General features: G+C 32.6%; 1 protein-coding gene across 1 annotated transcript in view; it reads left to right on the top strand.

Moving 5' to 3' along the window:
- Positions 1–22134, top strand: part of FANCL (FA complementation group L) — a 46329-nt gene that overhangs the window by 17247 nt on the left and 6948 nt on the right. The window contains exons 6-7 of the mRNA XM_087823580.1: positions 55–151; positions 5288–5356. Coding sequence (XP_087679706.1) covers positions 55–151; positions 5288–5356 — 166 coding nt within the window. The remainder of the gene's footprint in view (positions 1–54; positions 152–5287; positions 5357–22134) is intronic.

The raw sequence follows: 22134 nt of genomic DNA, 5'->3' as shown, positions 1-22134 counted from the left end.
TCCCCCCAGTCCTGCCCTCCCCAGTGTGATCATTTATTCTCTTCTACTCACCAGACTTGTGTATGCGGATTCTTGCTTCAGTACCATCAAGTTAAAAGCTGAAGATGCTTCTGGTAGAGAGCATCTAATCACTCTCAAGTTGAAGGCAAAGGTATGTGCTTTGTTAAACTGTTATTGTGGTCAGGAAATACTCTGTGAAATGACCTCTATAAATGTTTTCAATGTAATGAGGTGCCAGCTGCTTCTAAAAAATATACATATGGTACTTTAAAAAATTATTTTGGAAAGCCTAAAAGAAAATTCACCAGGTTTTCAAAAGCCTAGATATAATTTCATGTCACTATTTTAATTCAAATCTGATAAAAATATAGACTTCATAAAAAGGAAGTATTGCAATAAGATTCAGCAGCCTCAAAGCACCAACATGTTATTTTTGTAACATCCAGTATTGAAAAGAGTTGGAAGTTACCACTCTCCCAAGTAAAGTTCTACTGAAGGTCTTTTGTCTTCAACTCTTACTATGAATTACCTTTCTAGTTATTTCTGACCCACTCCTGACCTCCACCCCAAAACAGACACACACATATGCATATTTTTTATTGTTTGTTTTGGCTGAATTTTTTTTTACTTTTGTTATTTTAAAATTTTGCCTCTATAGGGCCTTTACAGGCTAGATATCTGTAACTACTCATTAATTTATTGGCACAAAACATAGCTGTTTCATCTTTATTTTTTAGTTCTAGATTGGGAATTTTGAGAAATAAGTACAATAAGGAAGTACAGCATATTAATCATTTATTTAGTAATCACTAGGGAAACATTAGAATTTGAGAAAACCAGTACATCTCTTTTTTTTATTGTTCCCAGGAGTCATCAATCAACTCTATTTCAGAAGATTGTAGTGATGAAAAGATCAATTGTGTTTGTCCTTTTAAAAATGTGCCTGGCATTTAAGCTTTCCATGAGAGAGAATTAATATATAAAGCTGTGCTGGGTGACACAGAAAAGTTGGTATCTTACAATGCCTCAGTATCAGGCAAGTTGAGAAATTACTCCTTCTCTCTTTCTCACACACAGAATGTTTAGGTATAATTTTAAGACTCATGTGAGAAGTGCTAAAAAAATTAGCGTACTAGAAATCTTATTTGTAAAAGAAGTTACATGGATATTTTCGTTTAAAAAAATTATTTTCCCTTTAAATTTTTTAAGGTGTGCTTTCTTTAAGAACAGGGAGAAATCTTCCTTATCTTTCCAAAGGTCACATACTGCCAGTGGCAAAAATTCTGTCATTTCCTTCAAAGCTTTATTTGTTTATAATTTGTACATTGATAAAAAATTATTGGCTGCTATGAAGACCAAAATGAAAGATTTTAAATATATCCTGTCTTGATTCTGGTTTAATACCCTAATTTTTGCAAGCATTTCTAGTTATTGAAGAGATAATTCTTTAAGCCTACACTACCTATATCTATACCTTCAAGATTTTATTATTAATTCCAGTTAATAATGTTATTGGTAGTATTGAGAGTGAGGATGTACTACTAGTCTGTTCACTTTTTCCTATGTCTTCACAAGGTAGATAAGCTGACTCTTTTAATATTTCTCTGGAGAATGTTTCTAAATGTCAGTTTTTGCAGTATTGATAGCTATGAAGCACTATCATGGATGCCCTCGCAAGAGAGAAGAGAGAGCTTTATTTGAGTTGGGAAGAAGTTAGAAAGAAAAAAATGTTTGTTTCTTTTCTTTTTGAAAGGACAGAGTGGAACTGAATGAATCTTATGTTGGTGTGATTTACTAAAGTCTTTAATTGTCCATTTAGTTTAGTTTTCATAGAGGCAGACCCAAGTTCTCTTTTACATGTGATAATTTATTTTCTAGGAATATTTGGGTCTCCTATTGTCAATTAAAAATAGTGATAGCTGAAACTGTGTTAAAGTACATAATGCAAAATCTTAATCCAAATTAAATTTTAAATAAAGGGTCAAGCTGATTTTTTTTTAACAAACTTAAAGCAGACTTATTTTTGTAAATTTATAAACCTGTTTTTATATATTGTAAAGAAATTCATTAGTTTAAGTATTTTTTTAATATTCCAGGGTTTACTCTAAATATACACATATATAGATTAACATATACAATATCCAAAACCTGAAACACCAGTTAGAAAGAATCTATACACCCCTATGTTCATAGCAGCACACTTTACAATAGTATAAGTATTTTTATTCTGGTATATATACTTTCAATTCTGCTTAAAGAAAACAGTACCAGCATTGACTAGACACCCACTATTAAAAATAAATATATAAATCAAAAAGAAATGTGATAAGGGAAACAGTTAAAATTTGTTGTTTTTATAGGTGTATTTTTATGCATTACTTATAATATATCCTGAACCATGGGATGTAATTATCATTTCTCCTTGAAAAAAGTAGCGTAGGCCTTCTCAGTTTTGGCCAACATCAGAACTACTTGAAAAACAACTCACAGATGTGTATCAGAGGCTGAGCACTCTGTCTCTGATGGCCGATTTGTAATCCTCAATTTGTATATATTCACTTGGGGAGCCTCTTAGATGATCCAGTCACAGGACAGTTTGGGTTAAAATTTTTCTTAGAACTATATTAGAGTCTAAATATATTGCATGTGACAAAAATATATACTTTTGTAATTTTATAATTGTATTATTTTATAGTTACTTAATTGAATGGTTTCAAGTGAATTTTTAAACTATATTTTAATTTAAAATAATTACTGTACTTATTTTTCAATTAATATCCTTTATGTGGAGCTTTTATCGTCAATTACACTTCTACAAAGACACTTTTGGCAATTAGTCTCTGGTGATTTTATGTATACCTATATTACTTACTGAAACTGTCTGAATTTTGGTAGTTATTTTACAATATTATTTTTAGTTGTTCATGTTGTAGTTAGTACTACAATACAAATGATTCTGAATATGAATATCTAGGATACTGCTTCATAATTCATGTTAAATTATCCACAGGTATATAAGTTTGTGCTTTTTAGGTTCTGTGCAGTTATGTAAAATTTATTACATAAATAAAATAGATCTTAAATGTGAATGTAATTAACATATACTATATATATATATATATATATATATATATGCATTAACTTATCATAGATATATAGTAAAGCAACCTACAAATAGATCAGTCTGGTTTATGTTTATATGTTTGCATAATTACACATAAAATATATTTAAAAGATATTTATCTCAGAAACTATCCTACATTTATATATGTGGGATCATATTATTTTTTTTATAACTTGCTTTTTTGTTCAACTATTAGGTCTCTATGTCAGTACATATGTACCATTTACTGTACTGAGTCCTACTTAAATATAAGATCATATTCTCTTTTAACATAATGAGTTGTATGTACTTAATGACTTCTAAAGTCATAGGTACTTTACTTGGGTTATCTACTCTAAATACAGTAAACACTTCATTAACTTCATACTCTTACTCACATTGACGATTTGTTTAAGTTAGAGAGTTGATATTGTTCATTTTCAGCATCAGTGGGAGATAAATAGCATGTCAAAGCAGACTAAATACTCCATTTTTGATCCATGGAGGTTTCAAGTGTGCATTATTAGTTTTATGGAATGTTAACATTTTAGAGGGAAAAGAGATTTTATAACACTTTTAGTTAAGTTTCATCATTTTTACTTATAAAACAGAAGTTTACTGACTTGTCCAAGATCACACAAATTAGTTAGCAGCCTGAAAACCAGCGAAAGCTCAAGTCTCTGGCTGCAGTCACTATGAGATAATCACATGACTTATAAAAATGGCATACAAATTGTTGTTCCAGTGACTGCAGCAGATACATTCTTAAATACATCATCTGATATTTTAATTGTTTGAAATAGAGCTCCCTCCTTAATTTCAGCCTGGCCTTTCTTCATTTTTTCCAAATTAGAGCCTACTTATATTTTTATATAGGTTCCTGTGTATTTGCCTTTGTGTTACCAGTTCTACATAGCCAGATACCATTAGTCAGAATCTGCGATAAGTTTCTCAAGAGATCATTATAACTAAATGTTAATTCATTTCAGAGCATTGACTTCAGTGGGCTGATGTTTTTTAAATACTATAGTGATAATTTTTGCCCCTTTTTGCTTTATTCAGCAAAGTAGTGAAAAATAAGCTGAAAAAAGTGAGCCTAAAACTTATTTTAAACATTTTGTCAAATGAGAGAAATGAGTTTTCCTAAAGCTAATTTTCTTTTAGTAAATTTAGCTTTTTAATGGACAGAAATGAGTATTTTTTAAATTACATGCAACTAAAAATCGAGAATTGCCTTTTAGAGGAACCATGTAGTATAATTTTCTAATAACAAAATTGACTTTAAGAAAAACTGCATTTTGTCTTTGTTGACTTAAAAACCTGTTTTGTCCTAATGACTATCACTTTTTGTATAAAACTGTTGAGGAATTGATTTTCTGTTTATCAGCCATGAAAATGTTTTCTGGCTTAAAACTATTACTTTTGTTTCTCCTTAATAAAGAAGGCATTTTATTTTTTGTTTTTTATTTATCTTCTTATTGAAAGTAATTGCTTAATTGTGGAAAATACTTTTAAAAAAAATATATGTATTGATTTCAAAGAGAGGAAGGGGGAGGGAAAGAGAGAGATAGAAACATCAGTGATGAGAGAGTCATTGATCCATTGCCTCTTGCGGAGGAACTCCCCGCACTGGGGATCCAGTCTGCAATCCAGGCATGTGCCCTGACTGGAAATCAAACCTCAATCTTCTGGATCATAGGTCAATGCTCAACTGATAAGGCACACTGGCCCGGCTAGAAAATACTTTTTATAATGGATAATTGTTTGTATTTTTGTGTATTTCTTGATTCTGATACTGCCTCTTTATAGTAACTGAGGCTCTTTGAGATTAAATTTTAGATAGGAAACTAATACCAATTAGTTTGATCTTTTATTTTATTTATAGGTAAGAAACTGAGGTGCAGTTTGGTTTACCCCTTAAATCACATTAGCAGCTGACCTACCACTGACCTTATTCATTCCTCTTTTCTCAAAACTGACTGCATTGTTACCCCCAAATCACCAAACTTTGTACCTCTTCAGCATAACTTTACTAATCAGTTCTTGACATCTCTATGAGTAGAATTAAAATATTTATATATAATACATTTGCATTTATACTTTTGCTAATCAGTTTTTCTAAAGTACCTCATATGAAATTGTCACACAGAAGTAAAAATAACCTATTTTTTTGCTTTTACATAGTACCCTGCAGAATCACCAGATTGCTTTGTGGATTTTCCTGTTTCATTTTCTGTTTCCTGGACACCACAGGTACATTCTTAAATTTATTTTAAGTAGCTAAAAAAGCATATTCTGTTTATTTATAAATGGCCATTATAGGTTGTAGAGTGATTTTTCTTTTTGTTTTCTTTAAGCATTTGTTTATAAACAGCACTTCTAGAGTGCTGCTTTCATATTTCCTAGTAGTTAATGTTCATTTTTCTCTCTGAACACACACACACACACACACACCCCATTCAGCCTTTTGATCTTTATGCTTCAGTTTAGGTAAACATGAAGGAGCTCTGTTGACAGAAATTTTGCTTTAAATTTAAATTCTAAAGGACTCTTAAAAAGCAGTGAGCAGTAAGTGGAAAATTAGGTGAAATTTTTCAGATTGCTAAAACTTTTAACATTGATGGCATAATATCAAATAATCTTTGTCAAAGGAGAATGAGCTATGACTTAAGCTATAAACCTTGCCATTTCAACTCAGTTTTTATTGTTTTAAAGTGTTTCTCCTTCATTCATCCTTGAACTTAGACAATTTTCTTTTTGTATGTGCTTTGAACTTTGAATAAAGAATATAGGAGGTTCTTTCTCCTGCTCTTGTCAGTTGAATTTCTCAATACACTGGTGGTATGTAACAAAATAGTGTATTTAGAAGTGCATTATATAGTTATAAAATGGTCTGATTATCAGTAGTACCATCATCAACATTTTGTGTGTAATTTCTAAAGATCTGGCAGAATAGTAGCAGTTATAAGAACAATCTAATGATGGTGGGCATGGTCCTTCTTTCACCTGTAAATTGTTTTCACTGGTAAATTGTGTCAGTTGAAAGCAAATAGAATGTTTCTGTTCTTATGCAAAGAGAAAAAAATTCTTAGTGACATTTTACAAATATTTTCTAAGTAGAGGCTTTCTATCTTTTTTTTTTATGAAATTTTGATAGGTTCAAGTGAAAATGTATGCTTATATTTTATAATACAGTTATATAAAGTAATTGTCCTGTATATGAAGTTTTTTGAAAAAAGCCTAACAGGATTTAAATAGTCTTGTGAAGGCTCAAATGTCATTTTAATCATACATATATATTCAAAAATTATTTTTCTCATTTTCTACTTTAAAAACAAACAAAATCTCCTTTCAATAGAAAGAGAAAAAAGCAAAATAAAGGATAGGAAAAATCATGTGACTTGCTCTTGGTATTCTGTTATATATTATAAATATATAAGAAATACTGTTGATTTTTTTAAAAAAGAATTGGAATTATGTGTAAATTGTATAGCTTTCCTTTTTTAAAAAAATATACATTGTCTCTTTGGCTCTATAAGCTTAGTCTTTGTTTTATATGAGATAAGGAGATAACATTATACTTTAGATTGTATTACTCTTTCCAGATATGCTCTCCCTAAATTATACTGTAATACTTATCAAAACCCAAGGTTGAAGAATATGTTTTTGATGTGTCTTAGTTTTGTTTTTTTAATGTAGATAACCATACAGGTTTTCCCCATATTTTAATCTGTGAACAAGGTTTGCATCTCCACAGAAAAATGCACTTACCTTATTTTGCCACTTAGCAACGTTAGTGTGTGACTCTGCTAGGCTGGAAAACCTTTGAAGACTTTTTAAAAAAATTCTGTATCCTACTTAACACTAGTTCAACTGCCTTGCACATATAAGTATGGAGTAAGTGTTTATAATACTACAAATTCAAGCTTTAGACTTAATTGCATCATATAAGTTTTCTGTTTTGTACTAGCTCCAAGAAAATAGACTTAATTAGTAGTAAATGGAATGTCACAAGTTATTTTTTAAGTTACAGAATATACTAAAATTCTTAGCAAAGTACAGAAAGAAATTTGGACACTTTTTTTATCCACAGTTCAAATTTGACAAGTGCTAATATTTTGTCACATTTGCTTCAGATCTCTCTCTCCCTGTTTCTGTCTCTCAGGAATACAATGTTTTTGGAATAACTAAGACTTACCCCTCTTTTCTGTTTCTCCTTTCTTCCCCTCTCTTCCTTTCTAGAAGTAGCCACTTCCCTGAAATTGATATATATGCTATCTATGCATATTTTTGCTACATTTGTTTATGCCATATTCTATAACATTTTGCAGTCTCACTTTTTTTACACAACATTGTTTCTGAGGTTTACCAATGATCCATGTATGTGTAGTACATTTATTTTAAGTGCTTTATATCATTCTATTATATGAATCTACCAGTTAATGTATCTGTTGCCATACTGATAAGGTTGTTCACAATTTTCTTACTAAATTTCTTGCTGCAGTTAATATCTTAACATGTTTCTTTGGAAACATGTGAGACTTTTAGTGTGGGTTATGCCTAGAAGTGAAAATGCAGGATTGTAGGGAAATGTATCATTTTGAGGTTACTAAACATTGCCAATTGCTTGTGTAAGTTTATACTTCTATCCAGCAGTGCATAGTAATTCCTACTTTTCCAAATCCCTTCCAAATCTTTGTCTGATTTTAGTGTGACCCTAATTCTTATCAGGAATGATAAATCATTATTATTGTCTTTATACCTTAGCCTCTTTAATTTTTTTCTTTTATTATAAGCATTCCTTACATATTTTGGATATAAATTCTTTGTTGATTATTTTGGGATTTAAGTATCTTATCCCTGTGACATGTCTTTTAACTTTGTATATAATATATTTTGTCAATCAAAAGTTTAACTTTCATGTAGTCACATTTATCAGTCTCATCCTTGTGATTTCTGCTTTTTTGTCTTGAATGGAAAAATCTTTCATATCTTGTTCTGAAAATATATTCTTATAGTTTGTTCTAAAAGTTATACTTTTTCATATTTATTTGTCATATTTATTTAAGTATTTAAGTATGAGATAGGAAATCTGCATTTACACTTGCCTATTTTGTATATGCTCATAGAATTTGGATGTGCCATCTTCATTTGTGGAGATCAGGGGTGATTTCAGTTTTCCTTTTATGCATGCCATTAAACTTTAGAAAATTTTCAAAATATAGTATTTACCTATTCTTTTAAAGTCTAGCCATACGTCATAAATATTTTGGTGATGTTACCAGGGGTACGAACTCTTGAGTCTTTTAGACATGATAAGAGTGTTTTGAAAGTAAGAAGCAATAGCAGACTTCTTTGCCGTTTTTGACCTTTTCCCATTGACTTGTTGGAAACAATTCTGCTTGTGGGAATTATTTTTTTAAAAACAATTTTTAAACAATTGCGTTTCTTAAGCAAAATAAATGTTACTGTTGTAGTCTAATAGCAAACTTATATTTAAGAGACTGTTAGTAGGTTCTAGATAATTGATTTAAAAACAAACATTCCTTATCTGCTTTTGTACATTTTTTTCCTTGGATTCAGTGTTTCTGGACTTTAAACTTGGAAGATCTTTATTTTCCTTTCTTTTTGTAAAATAATAGACATGGCTTTGTGGCATCCATATTAAAAATGGGTAATTTTCCTTATGGTCCCTGTCTTCCTGCTGGGTTGATAATGTTTTGATGTATTTTTCTTTTGCTCTGATGAGAGGTCTGCTGCTGCTGCTCTGACATATTCATTTGGATGAATAATTATAACTTGCACAATGTCAAGCTGAAGATGGTAGGGTTTTGTGCGTCATGACAAGCCTAGTAGCCAGTGCAGGTGTCTCACAGCATGATCAGCAACAGCCAGTGTATTCTGGCTCAGAGGAGACATTTAGAGTAGTAAGAAATCAGCACCAAGGGCAAGGCTGCTGCTACTACTGCTGCTGTGATATGTGCCAAAGAAACACAAAGTGCTTCTCAAAGACAAGTGACTGCACACCTCTTTTCAGATATTTAGTTTGTTTACTCCATTGCATTTTTTTCCCTAGATTTTAATATAGAATGTAAGAGTATACCATGATTTTAATCTTATCCTACTTTCCAACATGACAAATGCTCCAAAATATATCTTTAACAATCTTGCTATCTTTTAGACTTTTACATACAGGTCATATAATGTGAATATTGTTGATTAATAAGACCATAGAATTCCCTAATGTAAGATTTTAAGTGCACTAATATTAATGATTCTATAAAAATCAAAATTTCTTTTCTCCAGTCACTGACTAACCCAAAATGGATGTTAATATTGCAGTTCTGCCTATAATTGTGCCATTCAGTGTGGGCTTGGTGAAGTATTGCCAGGGCAGTGGGAATTTTCAGATTTGGTGTGATAACAGTAAGCAGTGGTCTTTATATTTTTAACATGGAACTTTTATATTCTTGGAATAACGCCATAAATGCAAGAAGAGCAAAACTAATGATAAAGCCTCTGGCTGATAATCTGATGGTGAATGAAGAATTTGTAATTAAAGGAAACAGTCCTATTACATAGCAGGGAGCATGATCCATTAGAGCAGCAGACTAGCAGTTGGGTATCCTACATTCTGTTTACAGTTCAGCCATTGACTTAATTGTATAATTTCAAACAAGTCATATGACTTCCCTTTACCTCCGTTCATAGGTATATGGAATAATGAACTTTTTCTCTTTCATAGAGATGTTAAGAAAAGTAAATTTGGTTTAAACAAACAGAATGTCAGGGGGGAAAAAGACCCTCAGTATCCACTGTAATAATCCTGTGGAAGTTCTCCTTTTCTGACCTACTGGATTATCTTTCTTACCATTTTCCCTTTGTTGTCTTTGTTGGAGAACTCATAGTACTGGATTTTTGTCCACTTTTAAGTTGGTTGATTAAATATGCTTTTGTCTTCTTGGTAATCTTATTTTTGCCACAATGCTATAGATAAAAAGGCATCACAGCACTCAAACAAAGAAATTTAATTCATTATTGAGATTATATGATATGTAGAAAAGGTAGCAATGTGACCTATTGGACCCAGTGACCTATTAATTGCCCCCTTTTTTTTTCAATAACATCGTTTATTTTAAAAGTGCCTTTCAACCATGAGAGAGAGAGAACAAGCCAAGTTAAGAAAATATAAAATCACCTTTAATTCCTTCATTTAGAATTGGGATTTCACTGAATAATAGTTTTGAAATTATACTCAACACTTACCAAAATATTTCAGGTTTTTTTCCAAGTAATCCTTAGAATCATTTAAGTTTTTAGTCACAATTGGGTTTTCATTTACCCACCAAATTAAGAACTGATATGTTCACAATCTAGAGCTGGTTATCCCTGCATTTATTTAGGTTCCTGATATCAATAATTAATGGAATTTATTTTTATTTCTGTTTCTAGTTTGCTAAGAGTTTGTTTTGAATGAAGGTTGAACTTTATCAAACATATTCTCTATATTAAGATAATGAAATGATTTTTCTTTTTTAATCTCTTAATGGGATAAATTATATTTTGATTTCCTAATGTTAAACCAATCTTGCATTCTTGAAATAAGCCCAATTAGGTCATAATGTATTTTATATCAGTCAATCAATTGATCAATCAATTGGAAAGGAAAAAAACAACAACATAGGTATAGTGATAGTGAGTTTTGGGGAGAGAGTGAAATTAGATGTTTGTATTTAACCCACCTACCTTTCTTACCTAGTAGCTTTAACCCTATTTTTATATAATCTGAAATGTGTAGATTTAACTATATTTGAATTCTGATGAACATGTTAATTTTTTTTCATAGCTTTTACCAGTGGCCTCTAGTTAAAGAGAAGTATTGAAATTTTAAATAAATATGCTAAATATGAATGGAGTTTCACATTTTCAACTAGAGGCAAGTGACAAAAGAAATAAACTCTCCGATTTATTTTCCCCACCCATTTATGTAATTTCTTAGGGGTTAGTGTGGAAAGTTGAGGGTTCTTTGGACATTTGTAGAACATAAGGTAAGTAAGGGAACTGACTCACAAATTACGAAGTTATATCCTAATTTTAGTGCTTTATTAGATAAAATTGTATAGCTGTCATGGTCAAGTCTTCTCTTAATAGTTAACTTGTAAAAGTACATAAACGGAAAAGCAGGAAGCAATAGTTTTCAGTAGGAAACAATTTAAATGCAGCAGACTTTTTTTTATTTTTTTTATCCACTAAGTATGGCGCACTGAGCTGGATCCTGAGGATATTATGGTGAATTAGACAGGTTTTGATACCCTAAGTTAGTAGGAGAAACTCTCAGTCTGATAAGGAGAGAAGTATTTAAAAAGATAATTTCAGTTAAATATGTTGAGTGATATGATGAGCTGTTTTGATAAGATGGAAGAGAGGCATATAATCTAACCTTACGTGTTCAAGCAAGTTTTCTGGATAAGATATTACTTAAGCTCAGTGAGTCTTAAGGAATGAGAAGTAAGGACTGGGAGAAGAGAGGATACTTCAGGAGAGAACTGCATTAGCCAAAGAACAAAGGCATGAAATTGTAGGAGATAACGCATGAATTACACATCATTTGGTACTCGGCGGACTGGAGCTGTTGCTATAGTTAGGCCAGGTCTGCCGTACTAATTCTGATGAACGTGAGCTTTATCCTGAGTGCTGGGGTTAAACGGAAGAAGTGTGACATGATCAGAATCTTGTTTTATGATAGCATTTCTGTAATTTTTTTTTGGTTTGCTTTGGTTTTGGTTATTAATACGGTTAAGGTGAAGAAAGGACTCTATGATCTAATAAATTTATGAAATTGAAGATTTAATTTCTGCTATTTCTTGACTTGGACAACTTCTCAGATTTCTTAAGATGCCAACATGTGTTATAACTTTTCAGCATGGCTTTTTCCCCCACCTCAAATCACCTCTCTGAATTAGATTTCAGCAAAACACTCTTGTCAGCATAGAGGAGGGTTCTAAGTGAGGATGGCAGGACTATAGTGAAGGAAGCTGATTGAGAGGCTGCTGTGTACTTCCATGCAGGAAGTAATTAGGTTCTAGGTTAATGGTTGCTGAGTAAGAGAAAAGGAGATTGAGAAAATTTCACGTTACATTGATAGAACTTGGCGATTAAGATTGGGCACAAAAACCTCATGAATTACTCCCAGTGCTGCTGGTATGGGTGACTAGTCTAGAGCATGCAGGAAGAAAGGGTGTAGACACAAGTTCAGTTTGGAATTTGATTATTTTGATATGCGATGGTATATATAAGTAATTGTGTTTATTGGACAGTTGGTTATGACTTGGAATCTGTATCATTATAATTTCAATTTCTAGGGATTATCAAAGTTAGTTTACATTTTGTAGAAGATTTGAGATCTGTGCATTGTGAGCACATGAAATACTTTTATGGGATGGTAGCCATGCTGCTATTCTCTCTTAGTTTTGACTTACCTGAAGTAAAGATTTTTGTTGTTGTTTTTAATGTAATGAAAAATTAGGTATAACCAACCTTTCTTGTCAAGGAGAGTAGCACCCTTTTCTCACTATGACCTAAGTGGAACAAAAGCTAGACTAGTTGGTTTTTTACTAATTGGCTTGATTTTTTAAAATTATGTACACCTTTATGTTTATTTTAATACAAAGTAAAGGAAGTTAAAAACAGAGTATATTAGAAGTGAGTTAAAATCATACATTAAGGGTCTTAAACAGCAATGTACAGAAGTGATTTTTCTCAGAATTAAGAAGAGAAAGAAATAGATAATCACAGGGGTTTGTTCATCAGTTGAGTCAGGATGCCACCATCTAAGCCCCATGCTGGCACTTTTAGCATTTCACTTTCTTTTTTAAAAACAATTATGGTAAAATACACATAACAAAATTTACCATCTTAACCATTTTTTAAAGGTACGGCTCAGTGGTATTAAATATATTCATAATGTGTTACTATCACCACTATCCATCTCCAGAATGCTTTTCATCTTGTAAAACTGAAACTCTACCTTTTATTTAGAAACTCCCCTATCCCCCTTCCCACCAGCTCCTAGCAACCACCATTGTATTTTCTGACTTTATGATTTTGACTCTTCTAAGTATCCCGTATAAGTGGAATTTATACGGCATTTGTATTTTCTGACTGGTTTACTTCACTCACGTAACATAATATCTTCAGGGTTCATACATGTTGTAGCATATGTCAGAATTTCTTCCTTCTTAAGGCTGAAAATATTCCATTGCATACACATGCATACACACACCATATTTTGTTCATTCATCCGTTCATGGACACTTGAGATGCTTTAATGTTTTAGCTGTTGTGAATAATGCTGCTATGAACAGGGTGTACAAATATCTTTTTGTGTTCCTACTTCCAGTTCTTTGGGGTATCATATGGTTATTCTTTTTTAAGTTTTTTTAGGAACTGCCATACTTTCTTGCCCAGTGGCTATGCCATTTTATATTCCCACCAACAGTGCACAAGAATTCTAGTTTCTCCACATCTTCACCAACACTTATTGTTTTGTTTTGTTGATGATACTAGCCATTCTAATGGGCGTGAGGTGGTATCTCATTGTAGTTTTGGTTTGTATTTCCCTAAGTGATGTTGAGCATCTTTTCATGTACTTATTGGCCATTTGTGTATCTTTGCAAAAATACCTATTTAGTTCCTTTGCCCATTAGGTGATGGTTTTGTTGTTGTTGAGTTTTAGGGGATCTCTGTATATTCTGGATATTAATGCCTTATTAGGTATATGATTTGCAAATATTTTCTCCCATTCTTTGGGTTGCCCTTTTACTTTGTTGATACTGTCTTTTGATGCAACAAAAATTTTTAATTTTTATAAAATCCAATTTATCTGTTTTTTCTACTGTTGCCTCTGCTTTTGTTGGCATATCCAATTAATCCTTGCTAAATCCAGTGTCATGAAGCTTGTGCCCTACATTTTCTTCTAAAAGTTTTATACTTTTATCTATTACATTTAGGTCTTTGACCCATTTTAAGTTACTTTTTGTATTATACATGGTGTTAAGGAATGGTCAGACTTCATTCTTTTGCATTTGGATGTTCAGTTTTTCTAGTAGCATTTGTTGAAAAGATTGTCCTTTCCCCCACTGAGTGGTCTTGGCACCCTTATCAAAAATCGTATTTTCTCTGTGGTTATAATGGGAATTACATTTAACATCCTAAAGTTATAACACTCTTATTTGAATTTATACTATCTTCAAAAACATACACAAATTCTGGTCCTTTATAGCTCTATACCCACCCTTTTCAGTTGTTGGTATCACAACATCATGTGCCTCAAACCATAAATGAGTAATTTTTAAATTTCATTTGTCTCTTAAATTATATAGAAAGCAAAATGTGGAGTTTCAAACCAGTTATAATCCTAGCTTTTAGACTAATAATTGTTTTAAAAATGTATTAGTCTCAAGCCATGCACAAAACAAAAAGTAGACTTAAAAACCATTGTTACAGCAATGCTAGTTTTTATAGTTATCCATGTGCTTACATTTACTGAGATCTTTATTTCTTCTTAGGGCTTTAAGTTACTGTCTAGTATTTTTTCATTTCAACCTGCAAGACTACCATTACTATTTCCTGGGGGGCAGATCTGATGGTACTGAATATATCAGCTACTGCCTGTGGCCTTCAAAGTTTCTGATGAAACATCTGCTTATAGTCTTATTGAGGATCCCTTGTATATGATGAGTCACTTCTTGCTGCTTTCAAGATTCACTCTTTGTCAGGCTTTCTTTATAATGTGTCTCATTGTGGGTCTCCTTGAGTTCATCTGACTTAGATTTCATTGAGCTTCTTAGATGTTTATATTCATGTCTTTCATCAAATTTGGACATTTTTCCATCATCTTTTTCTTTATTCTCTCTGCTACTTTCACTCCTCTTCTGGGGTCACACAATGCATATTTCAGTCCTCTTGCTGGTATTCCACTGGTGCCTTAAGCTTTGTCCACCTTTTTTTCAATCTTTTTCTTTCTGTTCCTTAGACTCGATAATTTCCATTGCCCTAAGTTTGCAAATTCTTTCTTTTGCCTCCTCAGATCTGCCTTTGAATTCTTTCAGTGAATTTTTCAGTTCTGTTTTAACTTTTTGGTTCCTGTTTAGGCTTGCTTTCTCTTTATTGATATTTTCATTTTGTTCATATATCTTTTTCTTTTTCCACATCTTAACTTTTTAAAGCATACTATTGTTTTAAATTCTATTAGATTTACTATCAGGTCTTTTTTTAGGTACCGTTTCTGTTAATTTATTTTTTCCCTTGGAATCAGGGCTACACTTTCCTGTTTCTTTTTATGTTTTGTGATTTTTTATTGTTGAAAGCTGGAAATTTTGATCTAGTAATGCAGTAATTCTAGAAATCAGATTCTTCTTTCCTCAGAGAAGAACAAAATCCCCTGTGTTTTTTGTTTAATTTTATTATTGTTGTAGGCTGTCTCTGTGCCAAGGATTAGCCTGAGGTTTAAGCTTAAGGTCTTCTCTGGTCCTTTCTGAACCTCCATCTTTTCCTGGGCATACATAGTGACTTCGGTGTCTTCTGAATTTCCCCTGTATATGCAGTTGCTTTCGAATATTCTACTCTTTAATATCTGGCTCCCAAAAGGGAAAGAAAAGAGAACAATGAAGGGATAAATAAAAGGGCACTGGCTCTTTAAATACCCCAAAAGTCACTTCAGTAGGGGGAAGGGCTTGCAATGGTGGTGGTGGTGGGGAGGTGCTTCAGCGATGGCCAACAGTCTGTCTGCCCCTCTGAGATCCAAAGTAGCAATAGGTGATTAGGGTACAGATCCCTGCTGTTTGAAATACAGGGCCCTTTTTGCCCACACTGGCTCTTACAAGCTGTGTGCAAATGCTTCTGGGGTGTGTGCTGTGTGTCATGGGCTTGGAGGTTGGGTGATGGGTAGCCCCTCCCAAGCTAAGAACTGAAATTAACCAAAGCTACAATCCTTCAGTAGACTCGAGGTTTAAAATTGGTACATCAGACTGATTCTGTTAGTGCAATTGTTGTGTAGGTGGGGCGAGAGATTCCTGATCCTTCCTATTCAACCATCTACCCAGAATCCTCTACTAATTGGCCTCATTTTTTTAATTGTTTTTAATGATCTAAAATGTGGGGTAGCCAATATAGGATAGCTAAGGACTAAATTGAAAGCACTTATTTTCAACATATACTTGACAGATATTTCCTCCTTTCTTTACTCTCTCTCTCTTTTAAAAAATCCTCACCCGAGGATATTTTTTTCCATTGATTTTAGAGTGGAAGGGTGGGAGAGGGGGAGAGAGAGAGGGAGACAAGAGAAACATTGATGTGACAGAGACACATCGATTGGTTGCCTCCCACATGCACCCCCAATCGGGGGTGGGAATCAGACCTGCAACCCAGGTACTGCCCTTGACCAGAAATTGAACCCTCAACCCTCCCGAGCACAGGCCCACGCTCTAACCAGTGTGCCACACTGGCCAGGGTTCTTTAATCATTTTCTGAATATAGTTGCTATGATCATTCTGTAATGGCTGCACACAAAATTAATGTTTCCTTTGACCTTGTGGGCAGAGACCTTTTTCACATGACTTAAAAATAGAGGCAATTCTTTTAAATCACTAGTGGTCAGTTATAGTTAAATAAACTTAAGAATAAGAAGAGGTGAAATGTTCTGTATGGACCGCTTGACAGAAAATAGCATTTGATTAAATAGATTTAGTTATAGTGGTACCTACAAAAAGTTGAGAACATCAATGAAGCTTGCAAATAAGATCAAATGAACCGAATAGTTAAGAGAGTTATCATCTCTTTAATGATATCTGATTGGAAATATTGCAATTAATATTAAAATTAAATTTTTTAAAAAGTTTAATCTCTTGATATTTCCTTATTCTATTGAAGCCTTTTGAATCCCTCAGAGATAAAGACAAAAATGATTATTAGAGGATTTATCTTGAAGTATTATAGGAAAGTATAAAAAAATCAGAATGGAAAGCATCTGTTGCAAGTACCAGAAAATTATGCTATTAATTTAAGTGCCATCAGAGCACAAAAGATCACATTTCGGGACTGTAAGAAAATTATTAAAATACTGGAAATAATAGTACTTAAGATGAAGATATTATACTCTAAGATCTGGTTAAGTGACTGACATTATTATATCACTTCAGGTATTATAAAAGTAACAAAATGCTTTTAAAGATAATAAGCGTTACATTTTGAGATTGGCAGTGTTCACACTTTTCTGCTTAAGTGCTTTCCTAGTTTAGCATAATTTAATAACAGTTATAGGGGAATAGCTAACATCTTGGTTCCCATATATATCTTTTCTCCTTCTTCGATTTATACACATTTTATATATCTATATATACATATAAAAGTGATAAAATTTCACTCTCTAAGTGGTGGGTTTATGAACAGTTACTGTCCTGCATTCGTCCTTGCTGTTAGAAATGGTTTCATTTTCTAAGTTTTTTAAAGCTTCTGATTGTTGAGAAGTCTACTGCAAAGAAGGTACTGCTATGTAGATCCATTCCTCTCCAGGAATCCGAATGAGTGTTCTTTTAAACAACTTTTTTGAGGTATAATTGCTATACAGTAAACCAACATATTTAAAGTGTAAATAATCTGGTGAGTTGAACAAATGTTTACTCCCATGAAATCATCCCCACAATCAAGATAATAAACGTTTCCATTACACCCAAGTTTCCTCCTTTCCCTTTTTAATCCTCCCCTTCTCTCCCTCTTGTCTGGTCCTTAGGCAACTACTGATCTGCTTTCTAAAATGTTATGTAATTCTATGTACTCTTCTATTTCAGGTTTCTTTCCTCAGCATAGAGATTAATCACGTTGTAGCATGTAATAATAGTTCATTTTGTTATGCTGAGTAATAGTACTATTTCATTGTATGGGTATACTACATATTGTCCATTTACCTGTTGGTGGACATAAAGGTTGTTTTCAAGATTTGGCTGTTACAAATAAACTGCTATTAACATTATGTGGATGTCATTACATGAACCATATGCTTTCATTTCTCTTCGGAAATACCTAGGAGTGGGATGGCTGGATCATATAGGAGGAGTGTGTTTAACTTTTTAAGAAACTGCTGATCAGTTTCCCAAAGAGGTTTTGCCATTTTACATTTCCAACAATAGTGTCTGAGAGTTCCTGTTTCTCTACATCCTTGCTGATATTTGTTATGGTCAGTCGTTTTTATTTTAGCCGTTCTAATAGGTACGCAGTGGTAGCTCACTGTGATTTTAATTTGCATTTCCTTACTGATCAATGATGTTGAGTATATCTTCATGTGCTTGTCATCCATACATCTTTTTTGGTGAAATGTCTGCAATTTTTTTTCTAAAGTCCTAAGTAAATGGAGATATGTACCACATGCATGGGTTAAAAGACTCAATATTGTTAACATGTCAGTTGTGTCCAAGTTGACCTATAGATTTAATGCAATCCCAGTCAAAATCCCAACAGATTTTTTAAGAAACTGACAAAATGATTCTAAAATTCATATTTAAATATAACAGAGCTATATTCTAAGACTCTGAAAAAGAAGAACAAAGTTGGAGGACTAATCCCACTTAGCTTGTACTAGTACCTAGTTTTTTGGTTCCTAGCTTCTTTGCAGAATATAAAAAACATTGTTTCTATTTCATTAATTGGTACCAGTATGTTTTTGAAAAGAGTTTAGACTTAAGCATACAAAAATTCACCAGTGGATACTGACAGTGTGGAAACCAGACCGCTGACTTCTTTCATTAAAGATACAGTCTCTAGCCATGGAGCCAATGAGAACTACTCCATCTACTTCCCTATTTACTTATTGGCTATGTTTCATAAGGAAATGTGACCCCTTTTAAGGTTTTTGCATAATGATACAACTTAGTCTTCTGATGGTTTGTTAAACATGAATGAGAATAACCAGCCTGACCTTTCCCTGCTTCAGTCTTGGGGTACTTGGTTCATACATGCCTTCCAACACAAAATTGGTAAGCATTGCCAAAATGGACTGCTTCAGCATTATGAAACTGGGTGGAGAAAACAAGAAGCCTGCTAGTTATTTTGTAAGGTCATGATTTGGTGACTTTGAACAGACTTTCTAATGGTTCATGATTTCAAGGTTTAGATGCTGAATCTATCGTACTGAACAAGAGTGTTCAGAAATCTTTCCCGTTGTTTGTTCAGAAATTTCCAGTGAATCAATGCAGGGAGACCACATACAGATCTTCTCACGGAAAAGCCCATATACAGAACAGTCCAGATATTCGGATTTCAGTGCAGAGAATTTCACTAAGTGCCTTAGGTGAACCTAATATTAGACTGATCTCTTAATATTTTTATGCCTGCTATTTTGAAATCATGTGTGATGTCTATTTTCTCCCCTGAAGATTACACTTGATCTTAGCCAAAAGGCCGAGAAGCGATTTACATCAAGATTAATACATTCTTTTTATTCTTCTGACCTTTGCTTTTAACACAGGAAATTGGACTCCATATCAAGCAATAGCTCCCCTGTTAAACTTAGTTCTTCTGCTCCCTGTACATGTCATGTTATAGAGGTAGTTTTCTAACTTCTGCTGTTCAGTGCGGGTCATTTTTTCTTGTTATAGTCCTACCCCACGTAAATATAGACCAAAAGACAGACAGACAAAGATAAACTAACCTGTTGTGGTTGGAATGCCCTCAACATGGGTCCTTGCTGCAAATCTTTGGAGGTGTTGTGTTGAATGTGCTCTTCTCACCTTGTTTTATATTTTCTAACTTTCTCAGAATTTCCTTTTTTTTACATTTTAAAGACAAGAGGTTGTTGAGGTTTTTTCCTATCCTCTCCTCTCCTCTTTCCCACCACAGTGAGGCAAGAGGCGAGCGGTGAGAGGCCTCTGCATCATGCATCATTATCTTCATTTCTGGGCTATTTTTCATCTCTGTGATAGCTGATTGCTTTTGGGACACGAAGCCTTTTGTGTGTTTTATAGTTTTTTAAGATACTAATTTCTAATATCTTTTGTTCTCCAAGGTTGTTGTTCCTTTGTTATTTGTCTTGTATCTTTGTTCCTCTGTTTCATTTCCTCTAATCATGGTCTATGCATGTGTGCAAAGAAGGATGGCATTTTCCTTTGATTAGTAAATTAACCAGTTGCAATACTTTGGGTGTTATTTTTGGATCTTCACTACATTTAAGCTATATAATTGCTTTGTTATTCCTGCTAGGAATTTGTGGTTCCAAACCACTTCCAAAAACTCAGAAGTTTTGGAAGACTGAATTTTCTCCTGTATTTTAGAAAATAATAGTAGTCATACAATGCATCTTTCACGTCTTCCTTAAATACATGGACCTATAAAATGTAACCCAAATATTTTGATTCTGATGTGTAGTTCTTTTGATTAAAGAAATTATTGCTGTACATTAAATCATATGATTTCTATTTATATTTAATGGTATTACAAAGAAAAAATATCACTTTGAGAAAACTGCACCTAGACTGTTTTATTGTAAAACAGGAAATTACACAAGTATCAGGTTTGGAGAATACAAAAATCAGCTTAACTGCAATATAAGTAATGGATTTTATGGGAATATAACTAGATGGAAAAAATCCAGTTAGAAGGTTGATTTGAATGGTTTTAGGAGAGAAACTGGTATGTTCAGTTTTACATTTTAGATTGGATACTCTGCAGTAAGGTAGTTGAAGTCAAGGATGGCTAGTCTGGGTATGGAAGCAAGAACTAGGGGATTATTCTAATGGTATATAGTAATGCTAGGGTAATGAAGTTGTCAAGAAATATTTAAAAATAGAGTCAGGTTCTATGTTAACTTATTAAATTTATTAGGTGTAAGAGAGGAAATCTATAAGGGTCACAACTGGTTTCTTGTTTGTATATCTTAAAAATTGTGGTGCATTTAGTGAAAAAATAATAAAATATATAGCCCATAGTAAAAAAACAACAACTTGTGATTTGAGTTTTCTGACTTCTGGATTCTGACATCTAAATGTGTAGGTAAGTGTGCTGTACTAGGAAAGTACAGATATTTTACCTTCAGTATTGTAAAAGGTTCTTTCAGACATTAAACTCTAGTTCCTACACTTAAACTTCCATGTATAGAAGGTTAGAGGAGTTGAAACTAGCTCTGTGAACCTGAGCCACGAATTCTTCTAAGTGTAAACCCCAACTGAAGTGATGAAATGAAGTGGGCTTTCTTTAAGTTCATAGTACAAACAACAGTTTGAGGAAAGGAGTGCTTTCCTTTCATCTTACCCAGGGAGTATGATATTCTTGCGTTGTTGGCTTCTATCAGTTATTTTGGATGAATGCATTTGTAGTATTTTCAGTGACTTTTTATGTTTTCCTTTTTTGAAACAAAATCCTTCTTTTTAAAACTATTTTAGATTTGATTCCTTTTTATATGAAAGTATTTAGTAAGTAATTTTTAAACATATTACATTATTTTATGAGAAACTTTTGACTTTGTTTGAAATATAAATTGATTTTTTAAATCAGTGATGGCTTTAGTTCTTATTGCTTAGTGAAAATGTACTTACCTCCTATAAAGGATTAATGTCTAAAATACTGAATTCAGAGATTGGCTAAAAGTTTAACATTAAAAGAAATCTTCTTGTAATTTGTTTGATTTTTTTTTTTTTAAGTGTAAAACCTTTTATACTTTTTGCCTAATTAAGTCTGAAAAGTTATTTATCCATAATGTTTAAAAGTAATTTAATCAAGTCACAAACAGTACTGCATTTAACTAGATAAGTACAGCAAAAATGAAAATATTTTCATTATAAAATTGTGTACACTATGCCCAATATATAATATACATTCGTAAAGTTGTACATACACATCTTCTTGTATTAGTAACTACTGTCATACATATAATACAAAATTCATCATAAATATGGTTTATTTTCTTTCTTTTCCATCACCATTTAGGAAAAAAGCCATTCTTTCTTGAGAATTGCATAGTCCAATGACAAAGGAATTCTGTTAAT

Source organism: Miniopterus natalensis, chromosome 13 (genome assembly GCF_054644295.1).
Source record: "Miniopterus natalensis isolate mMinNat1 chromosome 13, mMinNat1.hap1, whole genome shotgun sequence".
NCBI lineage: Eukaryota > Metazoa > Chordata > Mammalia > Chiroptera > Miniopteridae > Miniopterus > Miniopterus natalensis.
Note: the sequence above shows the minus strand (reverse complement) of the source record. Positions and strands in the feature narration are given on the sequence as shown.